The sequence below is a fragment of the Haemaphysalis longicornis genome, unplaced genomic scaffold (assembly GCF_048455015.1).
Source record: "Haemaphysalis longicornis isolate Haplotype H1 unplaced genomic scaffold, Haemaphysalis longicornis Haplotype H1 scaffold_1, whole genome shotgun sequence".
NCBI lineage: Eukaryota > Metazoa > Arthropoda > Arachnida > Ixodida > Ixodidae > Haemaphysalis > Haemaphysalis longicornis.
The window spans coordinates 355,641,308-355,656,580 of NW_027526203.1; the positions used below are offsets into that span (position 1 = coordinate 355,641,308).

At 45.6% G+C, this 15,273-nt stretch overlaps 1 protein-coding gene across 3 annotated transcripts in view; it reads left to right on the forward strand.

The window, feature by feature from the left end:
• The window catches only part of LOC144154943 (putative helicase MOV-10), a 42,351-nt gene that overhangs the window by 11,906 nt on the left and 15,172 nt on the right, over positions 1-15,273 (forward strand). For 2 of the 3 annotated variants that reach the window (XM_077686088.1, XM_077686087.1), the window contains 6 exons: positions 84-321; positions 6,025-6,299; positions 10,451-10,579; positions 12,739-12,895; positions 14,797-14,948; positions 15,045-15,221. In XM_077686088.1, coding sequence (XP_077542214.1) covers positions 84-321; positions 6,025-6,299; positions 10,451-10,579; positions 12,739-12,895; positions 14,797-14,948; positions 15,045-15,221 — 1,128 coding nt within the window. The remainder of the gene's footprint in view (positions 1-83; positions 322-6,024; positions 6,300-10,450; positions 10,580-12,738; positions 12,896-14,796; positions 14,949-15,044; positions 15,222-15,273) is intronic. The other variant, XM_077686089.1, reaches the window with a different exon arrangement.

Here is a 15,273-nt window from a genome sequence, read left to right on the forward strand (position 1 = left end):
GGTTAAAGCCTGCCTATTAATTGTGTTAGTTTTTAATCAATGCCCAGGTCTAATTTCGTATCTCACTTTTCCCCCCCCTGCAGGGTCCCACTGGTGCGGGACAAGTGTTTCACGTCCGTTTACTGCCTTAACAGCGAGGAATGCATCCCTGCCATTTGCGTTCAGGCGCAGCTGTACAAACAAGTTCAGCTGACAATGCGTGTGGAGCTGTCTAGTGCATCGCGCGATGACGTACTGCTGGAGAGCTGGTTTTTGCTGGAACCAGACTGTGCATTGCTTCGCCTCGAGACCCTGGGCAAGACGGACGACGCAGGACAACAGGCGAGTACTCTGCACGGGTCTTGCAAGGAGGATTTGGGTGAAATAGTGAATTTGGACTACATAGACAATGACGCCATGTTCTCTCGAAAGGCCTTCGTCTCAAAAGGCCTAGCGATCATCCTGTCTGCTTCTTTCTTGGTTCGTGTCTTTTTTGCTGGTAATAAGGTATCAGGCCTTCGTTTGCTCACATAGCTCCTTCTGTATAGTTAAACCTAGGTGTAACAAACCTCTACGTAACGAATTCCTGCATTTAACGAAGTTTTTCAATTCCCAATTGCCAGCCCCATTGAAACCCATGTGTTTGCGACCTCTATGTAACGAAGGCGTTGCGACGGTTAACTTTAATGTAACGAATTCGCTGCGTTGATCAGGCAATGTTTTTTGCACTTTTTCTGAAAAATTGGCTGGAAAAATACACTAAATTAGCGATCTTCGCCCGCACCGCAAACTATGGTACGTTTCCAGTGTCAATGCGGTGTCGGTTAGGTGCTAGGCCTGCTTGTCGACATGCAGTCGTTTGTCTCCACTGCTGTCTATGGTGTGGGCACTGCTGTCTATGGTGTGGGTTCATCGGTGATGAGTTCTGCTGCCAGAAAACGAAAAGTTTTGTCTTTTCAAGACAAGCTCGCAATTTTAAACCCGGCGAGAAAGAAGAACATTGCCGCCCGGTACAGTATCCAAGCTAGTGCCGTCTCAACAATTATGAGTGCGGGAAAGAGCATCAAGTTCCCGAAAAGGCGCCCGTTCAGCATAAGTTTGGTCCTTGCAACTTGTTGCCGCACCGAAAAGTGTCAAAACGCAAGAGTGATACTTAAGTTACGTTTGTGAATACAGGGTAAGTGACCCTGCTTCTTTGGAGTGCTGCGCAATGTCTAAGCTCGTGCGAAAGCAGCAGGCGCAAATCACGCGGTTTTTCACTGTAAAATAAATCCTTAACACTTAGTTCACCGCCACTGATGTCTAGCTAGCATTTTGGTTTCGTTTCTGCTTCATTCGCGCAAGCCTTAACTTGAAACCTGCATGTTACGAATACCTGGATGTAACGAAAAATTGCGAATTTTCGTCAACTTCGTTATATCCAGGTTTAACTGTATTTCCTTGGAAACATTGTCCTCCTAGATGAAGGACAAATTCTGGGCCGTTAAACACAAAGAGGTGTTGAATGGGTTAATGCCAGTTATTCCAACTATGCTAGAAAAACAGGAGCACAAAAACGCTATTTGTTGGTACAACGCTAACTAATTGTCCTTGCAGCTCTTCTGTCAGAACTTCAACGTGTCTGTTTGTCTGAACTGCTTCCTCGCTCTTTGTAAAGTCTTGCAAGATTTAATTCTGTTGATGAACTCTTACCGGTTATTTTTCGATAGACGAAGTCCTTTTTTGTCATCTGGGCATTTTTTTTGTGTGTGATGTGTTTTTCTCTGCCCTAAAGTTGTAGAACCCTGTGGCAGGTTAGGGACAAAATATGTCACAGGAAAAACGGTTATGTTGTTTATTGGCATTTTTAATGAAGTGCTGTACAGGGGAACCTCAACGAAGTTGCTTATTTGCACCTGTTAGATGATTTTACTACAGTCTGTATCAAGTGAAAAGTAACTTTTTGAGAAAGCGGACGTTGTGGACTCCACGAGGGACACCTTGAGCAATTTTGATGACTGCGAATGGTGACACCACAGACCCCGGGCCCCCATCCTTAAGTTGTGGTTGACTGTGGCAAAAAGTTTTAAGGTGAAATGCAAAGACCTGGAACGGTGGTTGTTGGCCCCATGGTCATCCGAGCACCCAAAACGCCTTCACATCAGGTAAAACCCCCAGCTCCCGCAGCCAGGACAAGCAGCCATCCTTCGTGCACATGCCCTAAGGAGCCCAATCCACAGTCAACCCTGGGGAGCTCTGATGGTGATGTGGACATTCCCACTGCTACCGCAGGCACCCAGGGATCGGTGTCCAACCTTTGAGCATGCCAAGCCAGCTCCCGGGGTCACCGCACCAATTGGGAAACAATCACACAAACATCGCACAGAAACGAACTAGGCCAATCGATCACCTTACTAAATCATATTTCTTTCCTAAAGTTCAAATAATGAACCAGAATGTTATCTGACGGAGTTGTAGGGGCCTGATTAAGAAACTAGGACAATGTATATGAAATCCTCACACATTGCCTGCCTAGTATATTATGCCTACACAAAACACACCTGAACACTTATCCAGCTTAGACACTACATGGCTTTCTAGAAAAGACAGTGTTGGGTGTGCTTTTTATTCCGGTGGTGTAGCTTTTGTTTTTCACTAGTTGTCTTATGTCAATGAACAAACCTACAGACTAATCCACAGACTAAACCTACAGACTAAAACAAACCTACAGACTGATGACCTAGGAGTTCAAAACTTAATTAAAGGATCCAACTCGCAATGCCATAAATATTAGCAGTAGAGTTGAACACCTATCATCGACTCAGGGTTTTCTCCGCATGGGGCACCAGAGCAATCTTGGTGACAGGGACTGGCGGCACTGTAGACCCCGAGCCCCCGTACATAAGCTGTGTTCAACAGTGGCGATGTCTTCAGAGGTGAAGGCTTAGAAACCACATACGGAGCATTTCCTTTTAAAATTGTGTGTAACAAACACACATGGGGCACGTGAAGTACGGGCAAGGCTTGCGTTTTGTTGTCTAGTTCTGTCTGTTTTTCATGTGTCCTGTGTCTATCTTTTGCGCTAAATTTTAGAAGAATCATGAACCAACTCGCCCAACAGCAAGTACTGTTATGCCACCTCTGGAATGGTGGCTGTCAGAGCTCGAACCAAGCTTTGCGCAGCTAAATTCTTGCCTGGCTACCAGGCAGGAAGCCTCGCAACTTTGCTGAGTATCAGGGTAACCTCTGTTGATTGGATACCTACCCTGCTCTGTACTGTGGATTACCCCCACCCCCCTCGATTGATCAGGGCCCAAAGAGGGTCTGCACCAGCTAAAAAGCAGATCATTTCTACTACTAGTTTCTTGTGTTGGATTCTGCAGAACACAGCCCAGTGACGAGAAAGTCGGCAGTTCTTCTGGCCCAACGCATTGAAGTGGTTTTTAATGCAGACTGTGGTGCTAGGAAACTTGCGTTTTGTGATGTTGTTGGGGAATTTTGATAAAAAAAAGAAAAAAAAAAGTCATAGCTTGTTGGCTGAATCGTCTGTCATTGTAACACCCCACTGGACTCCAACTGCTTGCAGGCAGTTGTCTCGGGAAAAGATTTAGTGTCTCATACACAGGTGGAGCTTCTAAATTAAGGTGTAGCTGCAGCTGTAGCTCAGTGGATGAGTGCATTTAATAAAGGTTAACTTTATAGCTTTTAAACGAATGAAAGGGAAAAATAGACAATTTACATGCCGCCATGAAAATGTAAATTAGTAGAAAGTTCCTTACTTTTATATAGTAATTTACAGGCACACATGCATGGAAACAAAAGGCATATACTCCACGGGTAAAATACAAACACTCTCCCACTTTCATCATGACAGGTGGTACACTGGGGGATTAGGCAAATGCCCTCAAGCAGTATTTTGAACTCAACTCCAGGGCTGTGGAGTACAAAACAAAATTTCTTCAGTACGAAAATATTGCTGAACGTAACATAGCAAGAAAACACCAAGCGAAATTTAACAACCTTCAGTGACGCAAGAACTTAATGTTGCACATTCCAAGCATTAAAAAGCATATCAAGGTGCATACATAAGAACATATCAGCTGATTAAGCACCTACACAGCCACACTTGAAACTATCGATCCTTTACGTATTTTACCTGATGTAGCATGCGGGACTGCCTAAATTCGTAGAACGAGGCAATCGTTGTTCTCCTGTACCAAAACAAGGAAGGTACCCCTGCTTAGCTAGCATCTGTTGACCAATGGCCCTTACAGGCTGCTTGTGTAAGCTGTTGGAAAAAATGTTTAATAGGTGCCTACCGTACTTCTTTGAATTGCATCTTTCGTATAGGCTTTCGGGTGTGCCGTTCCAAAAACGACAACCTTGTTGTCTTTGAGTTGGATGTGCAAGATGTGTTTGGCCCACAAATAATACTGCATTTTAGGTTTTTTTTTTTACTTGGACAAGGCATACCATGCAATGTGGGGCCGCGCAATTATTTGGAATTGCGAAAATAATCTAAACATAATTTAAAACTGACCCATTGGGCTTGCCAGGTTCATGTAGGTGGCTTTATCATAAATATTTACACAGACTAATGTTTTACCTCAGGATGGTGTGCTTAGTTTTTCGTATTTTTCACATAAATTCTCAGAAAAATGCCTAGCCATGCATGCTCTTGGTCATATACTCTTTATACCAACGACGTCCAGAAAAATTTTAATTCATGCAACCAAGATATTTGGGACATGCAGGTCCAACTTTGTGTAAATGAGGTGTCAGAATAGGCAAATGTAAAGGGGATTTAGGTTCAATGTGGGCAAAAGCACTTGGGTACTATTTTTGAAGCAACGAGGCATCCAACTGAAGCAGTGCATCACAGTCGATGGAAACAGAATTTGTCAGAAATGAAGACACATTTTTAGGTGTTTTACTTGACAGAATGCCAACTTTTAAAAAACCCATGCCTTAAACTACAAAAGGTCTAAATGGGATAGGGTGAAAAGTGGTATCTTCATCATTGTCTTCAAAGTTCCGTGTCTTGTTTACTTGAGAAGTAAAACAAAGGTGCATGCTTGAGTCTAATCTAACATGGGCGCAGCAGCAGCATAATCTTTTGCCATCACGCTTAATTGCCCCAAAAATATTTAAGGGGGCCATGAAGACAAAATGCAAGTTTTGTATGTTCAAAAGATTGCCTCATTAGAATAACACTGACACCACTTTTAATGCAAACTTTACTAAAATAAGCTACATAATTATGAAAGCAGAGACTGGCCATTTGACCTACCAGCTCATTTCCTGCACTGGAACCTATGACGTATTATGGGCAGCTGTGTGATTGGCTGAGGATGGCAAAAGCAAATGCAAATTAGGTGGATCCTATAAGTTTGCAGAAATGAACCATTTGCACTTAAATTTAATGCATATTCTTTTTATAGCAGTAAGAATGGTGGGGTAAACAATGGGAGTTACGATCGCACATGTAAACATAGAAGCACCAGTGTGTACTGGGTGCACGGTGCCGCTAATAGCTGCAGAGCCGTCCGGTGAATTGAGCTTACACTGGCCAACTGGCATAAGCGACATTGTATTCTGTGACTCTGTTTGTTGAGCATTCCCAGTGTTTCGCGAAACGATTCCTATCAATTGTAACAAAAATTAGCAAGGTACAAATCCGGTCAAAAACAAAGCGAGTGCGAACAGCGGTCCTGAACAGTATCGTAGCACCATCTAGGAGGACTGACGGTAAACAAGGTGTCTCACTGTTCGCTGCAGCCCTAGTCAGCATACAAACGTTCGCTTAAGTACCTGGCCTGGATATGTTACACTGACGTCAAGAAACACACTATTTAGCGGTAGAATCAAAATATTGGCTTAAATTGATTAATTTCTCAGTGAATAAAGCATTGTTTGCTGCCAGACAAGTGCTGGGTGCACTATAAAACTCCAAATCTTTCGAATAAAACAAAGTTGTATTTTCCAGAGCATTCTTTTGTGCATTTTGCTGGGATGGGGATGCCCTTTTGCCACTGCTCACGCTCCGCCTCTGAACTTCCCCCCTAGGTGCGGCTGACTCCTGGTGCCACGTTTGACATCCACGTGTCCTGTGTGGCCAGGGAAACTGGTGTGAAAAGGGCTGGCTTGGTGTTCAAGTTCCGCGAGACCAACCCCGAGCATGGGCAGAGACCCTTTGTGATTGTCCGCTTTGTGGAGGTCTCCTGTGAGGAGGAGCTTCATGAGGCCGCTGTACTGCAACCCCAAGGGCCCTATTCCTACCAGCTCCCTGTGCCCCTGCTTCCCAAGGCCCAGCGCACTGTTCCTGCCGATCGTCTCGAGTGGTGAGTGGCCCTACCCCCTCTGCCTTTTTCCCCTTTAGGCGCTTTAATCTAATGTTTTCGCTTTCTTAGTTGGGGGTTTTCTTTGGTGATTTGTGTGGCTGTGGCTAGCATCTGAATTTATTACCTTTGCTGTGGTAATCCGTATGAGCTTGTATGTAGGGGGGGGGGGAGGGGGGCTTGGGACATCGCTCAGGTGCGGATGCATTTTGTTCCACCTGCGCAGGTTCTGTGGCACCGGCCCTATTGCCTCTGTCTCCATTAGTACTATAGTTTTGTCTTCACTGTGTGTGTAACGTCTTTATTGAGGGAATTAAAGGGGCCATGCAGACAAAACACAAGTTTGGTGCATTCGTAAGGTTGCGTCGTTAGAATCATACTGACACCACTTTTAATGCACACTTCGCTCAAATAAGCTATATACTAATGAGGAAACTAGAGAATGGCCATGCGACCCACTAGCTGATTTCCTGCAACAGAACCTATGAGGTCACATGAGACAGCTCTGCGATTGGCGGAGGTGCGCTAAACAACGGAAGTTACGAAAATACACGTAAACATAGAAGTACCAATGCGCACTGCTGTTGGTAGTGCGTGCACTATGCTTGTTTTAGCTGCACAGTAGTTTGCCGCTTTGGAGTTGTCTTACACGACACTGGCCGATTGGCGTAAGCGACGTTGTCTTACGTGACCCTGTTTATCGAGCACACCCCAATTTCTACCATAAAAAAAAAAAAGCCAGGTGTAAATACGGTCAAAAACAAAGCAACGGCGGACAACGGCTCATGGCTGAGTATGGTTGCGCCTTCTGGGAGGACTGACGGCAAGCAAGGCTGAAGAGCTGAATGACGCAATGGAAGTTCGTTTGAATACGTGCCGTTATGACTTCATTGCAGATGTCACAAAAACACACGATTCGGCGAAAGAATCAAAATTTTAACCTGAATTTATTAATTTCTCAGTGAATACAGCATCATTTGCTGCCGGACAAGCGCTGGGGGCACTATAAAACATGAAATCTTTTGAATAAAACAAACTTGTATTTTGTCTGCATGGCCCCTTAAGCTCGCTCCTCCCATAGGAAAGTAGCGCGGTGCCCTCTCTAGGATCGCCCTCTCTGCTCTGGGAGTCTGTACTCAAAATTGAAACAGACATCGGGAACTAAGGCCAAATGGTGAGGATTCAGTTGAATGGACCTTCTTCCAGTAGCGGCTAGAAAAAGGTCCATTCAACTGAACCCTCACCATTTGGTGACGCCTAAAAGGTACGATTCCCCTTCGAAACGTACATTTCGTATATGTTCAGTTACCATTTGTTGCTGGATATGTTTCGTTACCATTTGAAACGTATCTGGCAACGTACGGAAGGTACGAAATGTACAAAAGTACGTGAAACGTATCTGGCAATGTACGGAAGGAGTTGTAAGGTGAAGAGTAGAAATCTCGAATGGTGGCTGTCGGCACATTGGTGAAGCGCCAGATAGTAGTTTCCCTGCTCGTTTAGCTGGCAGGGAGCTCTGACAACTTGCTGATTGTATGGGTTAAGTACAGTTGATCACCTATCATCTAACATGCCCTCTTTGATCCCATGTCGTATGACTATTTCAAAATTTCCTCACCCTAATGATTGGCCTCCTAAAAGGGGCCGCACCAAAGTACTTGTGATTGTGAAACCAGCCAAGATTTTATAAAGGCATTTAGTGATTCACTTGATGAAATGAGAAAAGATTTGCCAAATAATCAGTTTTCCTAATCACCAAATGCTTACAGAACATGGTAGGAAAAGAGTACAATAGCAAAAAAAAAAGGCTGCGGTTTGGCTCAGCTAACCTTGAATTCGCAAAGCAAAAAGCTTAGCTTAGTCTGGTTGGCTCGTGGTTTTGCCGAACATGTGTCAGAGCCGTTCGGGTGCATGCAATGCTCACAGAAGGAGGCCGGGCGAACGCGGCCTTCATTCACAGCGAACGCATTGTTCCTTTTCGCCAGGCGCGAGACGAGTCACGTTGCTCGAGACAACTCACTGCCGCATGCATGAGAGGCTGCGGGGTTGGTCGGCTGCTAATCAGCTGAACGCCAGTTCCCGTCGCGGCCGCCGCCGCAGATTTAAAACGGAGCCTTGTGTGCAGCGCCGACAGCGGGTCTGGTGAATTACACAATGCACTTCGAGGGGTGTGTCGCCGGGGGTGTGTCTTCGGTCAAAAGGTCATTTTGCGCATCCGCCGCAAAATCGCTGGATGAAAATAGTAAAGCTTCGCTTTAAAACTTGTGTCTAGTGAGCTTGTGGAGGTCAAGGGGGTGGGGGGAAACCAATGTGAGAAACTTCTGAAACAAGACAACATTGCTGACTAGACTGTGACCGTTTCTCCTCATTGTTTGCTGGACACCATACAAGGCGGTATTTCAGGAAAAAGGACTCCTGCACGATACAGGTGCTAACCTCCTTGAGGGAATGCAGGACCAAGGTTCAGTCGGTGTTGTATGAGAGGAGATGGGGAAGAAATCTAAACCCTACAAATTATCACGATGCTGCCCAATGCAACGTGATGAAGAAGACATTCGTGAGCGGCATCGTGCTGAATATCTTCTTCATCGCCTTGCATTGAGCAGCATCTTGGCAATATCATTCTGACATTTGCCAGTGCCAGCCTGCCCAAGAGAATGAAGACAGCTTTTATTAGCTGTCATGTCCGTGCCTATATTCCTAACCTGAGGCAGTGCTTTGGCTGTCAGCACTATGGCCATGGCACTCAAGCCTGTTGTGGAAAGCTCAGCTGTGCCAAATATGGCTAAAATGATCACTGCTCCGAAAACTACAATGTCCAGACCGCAAAATTCCCAAACTGCAGTGGCCCACTTGCTGCATTCCCTCGGCCGTGTCCTGCATTCAAAAGGAAAGATAATTCACACCAAGGTGACAGAGAACATCACGTTGGCTGAATTGTGCTGCATACACGTTTTAAGCTGCACCCTACACAGACGCTGCCTGCAGGGGATTGGCTGGTATGTGGTCAGTATGGAGATGCAGTGCAACATTGCTGATGTGTCGTCATCCTTACCATATTTACTCGATTGTAACCCGAGTTTTTTTCCTAAATTTGGCTGCCTGAAGTCAGCCCTCGTGGTACAACTGAACACTGATATACCGAAATTTCTTTCTGGATGCCGTCAAAAGTCACCCCTCGCATCGCAATCGTGGTCATGTTACAATCGAGTAAATACCGCACTACACTGCCAGCAGCCACCGGTCACTTGTGTAACAGTAGCTGAGGCTTTGGTGTGCCCTTCCTGTGTCGGGCAGTGAACGACAGCCCATAATGCGGATGTAGCACTTGCGTAGCCTGCGATGGCTGCGGTGACAACAAGCACCATCGGGAGGGGTGCGGCTGCTTCCACTCCAACTCCACTGGCCCCCGAACTTTTGATTGTGTCGAGAGCATGGAAACAGGAGAGGGGGGCTTGCACCCACTGCCACTTTTACTACTTTTTTAAGCTGGCAGCTGGGGTGAGTAGTAGCACTCCCCGTGGTGGGCGTCACAGAGGCAGCCCCTTCTTTTTAACAAATTGTGATCGCGGTCATCCTGCATAAATGGTGCCTACACATATGTAGATTCCAATACTAACCTTGATATATGTAGGAATTGACATCTTTATAGGCTGAGATGGCATCAAACCAAAGTGCAAACATTCACATCATTCCCAACGTGGCCACGAAGTATGTCTGGCATTTTCTCTTCTTATGAGCCTCAGAAATAAGCCAAGGCTCTAGGTATCCTAGACTCCTAGAAGTAGTGAAATGGAAGATTATACCAGTTGAACTGGAGAATGCATCAACAGATGCACATTGCTGAATTCGCTTTAGTACTTATGTGTTGCTGGTCTACCTGCTTTTGGGATGCGACGATCGAGGCCGTATTTTTGTAATATGTTTGAGCCTGCCTGCTCAATATGTTCTGCCTGCCTTTTCATAAATTGTGCCAGCAAGAACAAAAGCGCTTGTGTGTCCCGATTTCAGCGCACGTTAAAGATCCCCAGGTGGTCAAAATTAATCTTAGGCCCTCCACTAAAGCATGCCTCGTAGCCCAGGTGTAGCTTCGGCGCATTAAACCAGCAAAATTTAATTAGATTTCATAAATTCTGCTATGCTCTGAATTTCAGGAAGCAACCGAAGGGTCCGCTTCTGGAAGAATACGAGGCTCCCGCACTGTTCACAAGATTCCAGAGGCATGGACTGAAACCATGGAGGGGCATTACAAGTGAGGAGCAGGCACAGCTTGACGACACACTGTAAGTACTCCTTTAGATTGAAATGTGTTGCTTCACCTGTGTGTCAAAGTGGAGAGGCGTTTCAGTTTGTGCTGAAAGACACTCCTGCACTGGTCATTGGTGTCCATTTGCTGCTTATCATTGGTGCTTTGATGGAGAATTGAGCCCCCTTGGCAACGTGTTAATTTTGATAGTCTTGCTGGGCTATGTAGATGTTTTAGAGCATTTTTATATTGTAGTTTTATGGACAGGAATAGAAAGTCTTCCCATACAAGGAAACATTTAGGTATTAAGTGGTATGTAGTTGTACACGAATACCTCCTATTGTGGACTTTAGTCGAGGACATTTTACGGCTCGGTTAGAACCTTGGGAGAGAGCTGTGTTCAGAGGTGCCGTTTCCCTTTTACCTTCTTCCTGGCAGGATTTGGGGACGTTGTCTGTGCTGATGTGTGTGAAAGTGTGCTAGGTCACACGCAACAATATTTGAGGGCATTTGTATCCCCTGTGAATCATGCCTGCACTAAACAAAGTCAATTATATTACCTGGCGATGGGTTAATGTTAGGCATCAGGAGTCTGAGATAGCTTATCACAGTGAAAACATGTTACTTCATAACAGTAATCTTTGCAAGGTATTTGCAAAAGGCACCGTATTTTCAGTTTTGAGCTTTAGAAATACTAAGACAAGGCTGCAGATTTCCACTAGATGGTAAAATGGAAATATTATCCGAGCTAAACTACACAATGCAGTGACAAATAAACGTCCAACAAAACCACCATACTGTTTCCTAAAAAACGATTTTAATATACAAATTTTCTTGCCTGAACATCAAAGATATGTGAATATTTGAGTTTAGAATTTGAATCCAATAATGACTGCATGCATATGTCTATTTGAAATTTGTGGGGACCAGGGTTCCGGCTGCAAGGCTAGCTTGTCTGAACTCCGCCACGGACCGCCGACCGGCGTAGCGGCAGAGAGCAGCAAGGAACACACAAGACGCAACGAAACAGCCAAACTTGCATTTATTGGCGCTCCACCAATAACGTAGTCGACTCCTCGCTCGTCCTGACCCAGCCGTCCGGCGAGGATCAGGAAGCAGGCGCAAAGGGGGTAAGCAAAGGAAGGGGAAAGCCGGATCTCCGGTACTCACGTCTGTCTTCGTTGCTGGCTCGAACCCAAGAGACCCTTCCTTCGTCCCGCGCACCGAGACCGGCCCACCGGGGCCCCGAAGAGCCGGTCACGTGACGAGCGACCGCTGCGCCCTGCCGCGACGCGCCTGCGCCGCCGTGGGAGAGACGCAGCTGAGGGGAGAGAAGGAGTCTTCCCCCCTCACCTCGGCGGCGGGCGGCGAGGAATGGGGAACGCGCCAGAACTCTGGGTTTCCCACAAATTCTAATTCGTAATGTTAGAATTCACAAATAATTCATAACTGAAATATTCCTTGTAAGTCTGGTCTGCTAGATTTAACGCTAATTGACAAGTATTAACTGCGTTTGTAAAAACTGCTAGCACGTCTAAAACCATTTTCTTTCAAAGCCTAGTGCACACACACACACCTAGTGCACACACACACATCAGATATGCCTGCACACTACATTTTTTAATTTGCAATGGTTGGTTAAATGGTGCCTTGAGGCCAGTAGCAACGAGCTGAAGGTGCCTACGACACAGTGCCACTTATCAGTCACACCGCTTGCAACTTTTCTGCGTGCATATGAATTGTAAAAAAAAACAAAAAGCACCTGGACCTTTACACAGGTATAAGAAATATTTGGGTTGAAATAAATTAAAGCACTGCATTTCCGCTAACCTTAGGTTGGAAAGTGTACGAAACGTGCTTGTGTTTCTCTGAAAATTTCTTTGAACTGAAAATTCTACTGTTTGATATTTGCATTTTTTGACTACCGTTCAAAACAATTTGATTCCAGCTGAGACCCCTGCTGAGCAGCCACTCTGAATGATTCCGTATATACGAGAATGAATGTGCAATGTTGATTTTTGCAAAATCCACGCAGGTAAGCAGACAAAGATGTTTTGGAAAACACGTGGAGATATGGTAGCTTTTTTAGACAAGCCATAAAGGATGGCTATTGCTATGGAGTTTCACATCATTTCATGAAAGCTTTCGTTGTGATATAACAGCTTGCCTACATGGTGCCACTGTTTCTCTCTCCAGGCAACAACTCAGTGCCCCATTGTCTGAGCACAACTACTACAAGTTTTTCACCACACTTCTGCACCTTGAAGAGACTCAGATGAAGGCTGACATTAGGAAGTACGACATGACTGGTGTGCCTTTCCATCAGTGCAAACCTGGGGTCTTCACTGCAGAGGTTAGTACATACGTGCAAGCCAAAAGTTGTGTGCTGGCAGGTGTGCCTAGAGTGTTTAGAGGATGCACAGTGCGCACGCTGCATGAAAACGAACATATGATCCTCCCCTTGCGGCTGATAAAACATTCCTAACCGGCACATTTATGTTTACGACTTCTCTGTCGCTTTAAACTGTCTTTTTGCCTTTCCACTGATAGAAACCACCGCAGCGTGCAGTCAATAGAGCACAAAACTGGACATGGGTGGAGACGCCACCTCTGAGGAGCGAAGCATCATGGAAAGGAACGCTCGCGTGCCGTCAACAGCGAGAATAATGATCAAAGAGGAGGAACTGCGCCGCGGCGACAATGCGCGGTTTTTTATTTACAATCTCTCCGCTTATACTTATCACAACAAAATTCTTGAAGGAGGTGATTACCGATACATTGCTTTATTTGGTTATATGTGCATCCGTGTATTGGCATAGGGTATTTCAGGACGCTTCTAAATTTACATGGCTAAAAAATACAGATTTGTCTTGGTTTGGGCCTGAACTCTGGACCATCGTGTTCCAAACTGTGCACGAAGCATGTCTACTCTTGCCAAAATCAACTATAATCCAGAGCAAGGCAGCTGTTCCTTGTGCACCCGCCGCGGTGGCTCAGTGGCTAAGGCGTTGCACTGCTGAGTCCAGGGACGCGGGTTCGATTCCCGGCCGCGGTGGCCGCTTTTCTGATGGAGGCGAAAAGCAAAAACGCCCGTGTGTACGAGATTTCGGTGCACGTTAAAGATCCCCAGGTGGTCAAAATTAATCCGGAGCCCTCCACTACGGCGCGCCTCATCGCCTGTGTAGCGTCGGCGCGTTAAACCCTACAATCAATCAATCAGCTGTTCCTTGTGCATGTGCAAGAGGTGCCTGTGGCATGTTAGTTATCACACCAGAACAAATGAGGGGTTACTGTGCCACAAGATTATGATTTGTCCAAATGACTTTTTTTTACATCGAAGCTCTATATCAGTACCCCCCAAGGGCTCAGTTGTATCAGCCATCTGTAGACAAAAGTAGGCAGAATATGCTTTGTGGCAAAGCTAACTTTCTCGTGAAAGCTCTGTAGCCCTCAATCTGGTGTAGATATCTTGAAAAAAAAAAAAAAAAAATCATACTGCAGTTGACTGCTAACATGGCTATATCGTTAATGCAAGTTTCATTTACGTTTCATAATTATAAATTGTTTTCCAAGTACTAGCAGAATGCATAGTGTATGGAACATCAAAAGGGAAAGCAGCGCAAGGCTTGACAGAACCACATGAGCAGACTTTATAACATGCGCTGTGTTGTGTTCCTCTCACTTTTGAGATGCTGCTTCATCGTGAATTGCAACCTGTTGGGGCAGTCAGTACCATAGCTAGCTCACAATTCTAGTGAACAAGAAAAGACTTTCTATTACTTTAAGTAAGGAACTTCATGTTGTAGAAAACAAATAATTCATTTTTTTGATAGTGTCAATCATGCCAATATTTTTAATCCAATTATCATGAGTTCCGAAAGGCCGTCGAGACATACAAAATTGGCCGCTGGAAGAAAAAGAAAGGAGGGAATAGCAAAATGAAAGACAATTCCTGTTGAGCAAATGCTGCTTGAGACCATGTACTACCCCTCGTAACTAATTTCTGGCAATAACTGTAATGAGGTACATACCTACATCTGCCAGGGTATTGCTGTGTAATCGATACAGTGTGCAGTTATTTTACTACTCAGATACAGCTCAAGGGTATACCATTTAAATAACACACATTCCTAATTGTTGCCTCCATCTTTCTCTTCAGCTAAGAGCAGAGTGATGGGTGAAGGAGAGCGCCCTGCTGCACGCCCCTGTGGTGCCACAACGGCAGCACAGCATTGAGAGTGCCCTTCCTTTCAGGTGCCCGGCATCCCAGAAGGCCGCCCGTCAGTCATGAAAGGCGTCAGCCTGTATGTGCGCTTCTGCGCGAGCCGTGCTGCCACGGTGACCGAGTATGAAGGCATCGTCCAGAAAGTGAATGGAGCACACGTAACAGTCACCTTCAGTCAGGAGTGAGGGCTCTCTTGTGCTCGTACTGCAGCTTGATCGAGTTCACTGAAACCACAGCCCGTAACAGCCATCGTTGCCTCTTATCCTCACGTGTGCAGGTTCAATAAGCTCTACATGAACGGGATGAAATTCGATGTCCGCTTCACGTTCAACCGCACGCCATTGAAGCTGATGCATCAAGCACTGGCCATGTGCCAGGAACGAGGCCTGTGGAGTTTTGTTCTTCCGACAAGCTCTCCGCCGTCAAAAGCTGCCCTCGAGCCTTCGGCTTTGAAGTAAGGAGGCTTGCCACTTTTATTCTGGGGATATGCATGGAAGGACAGCCTT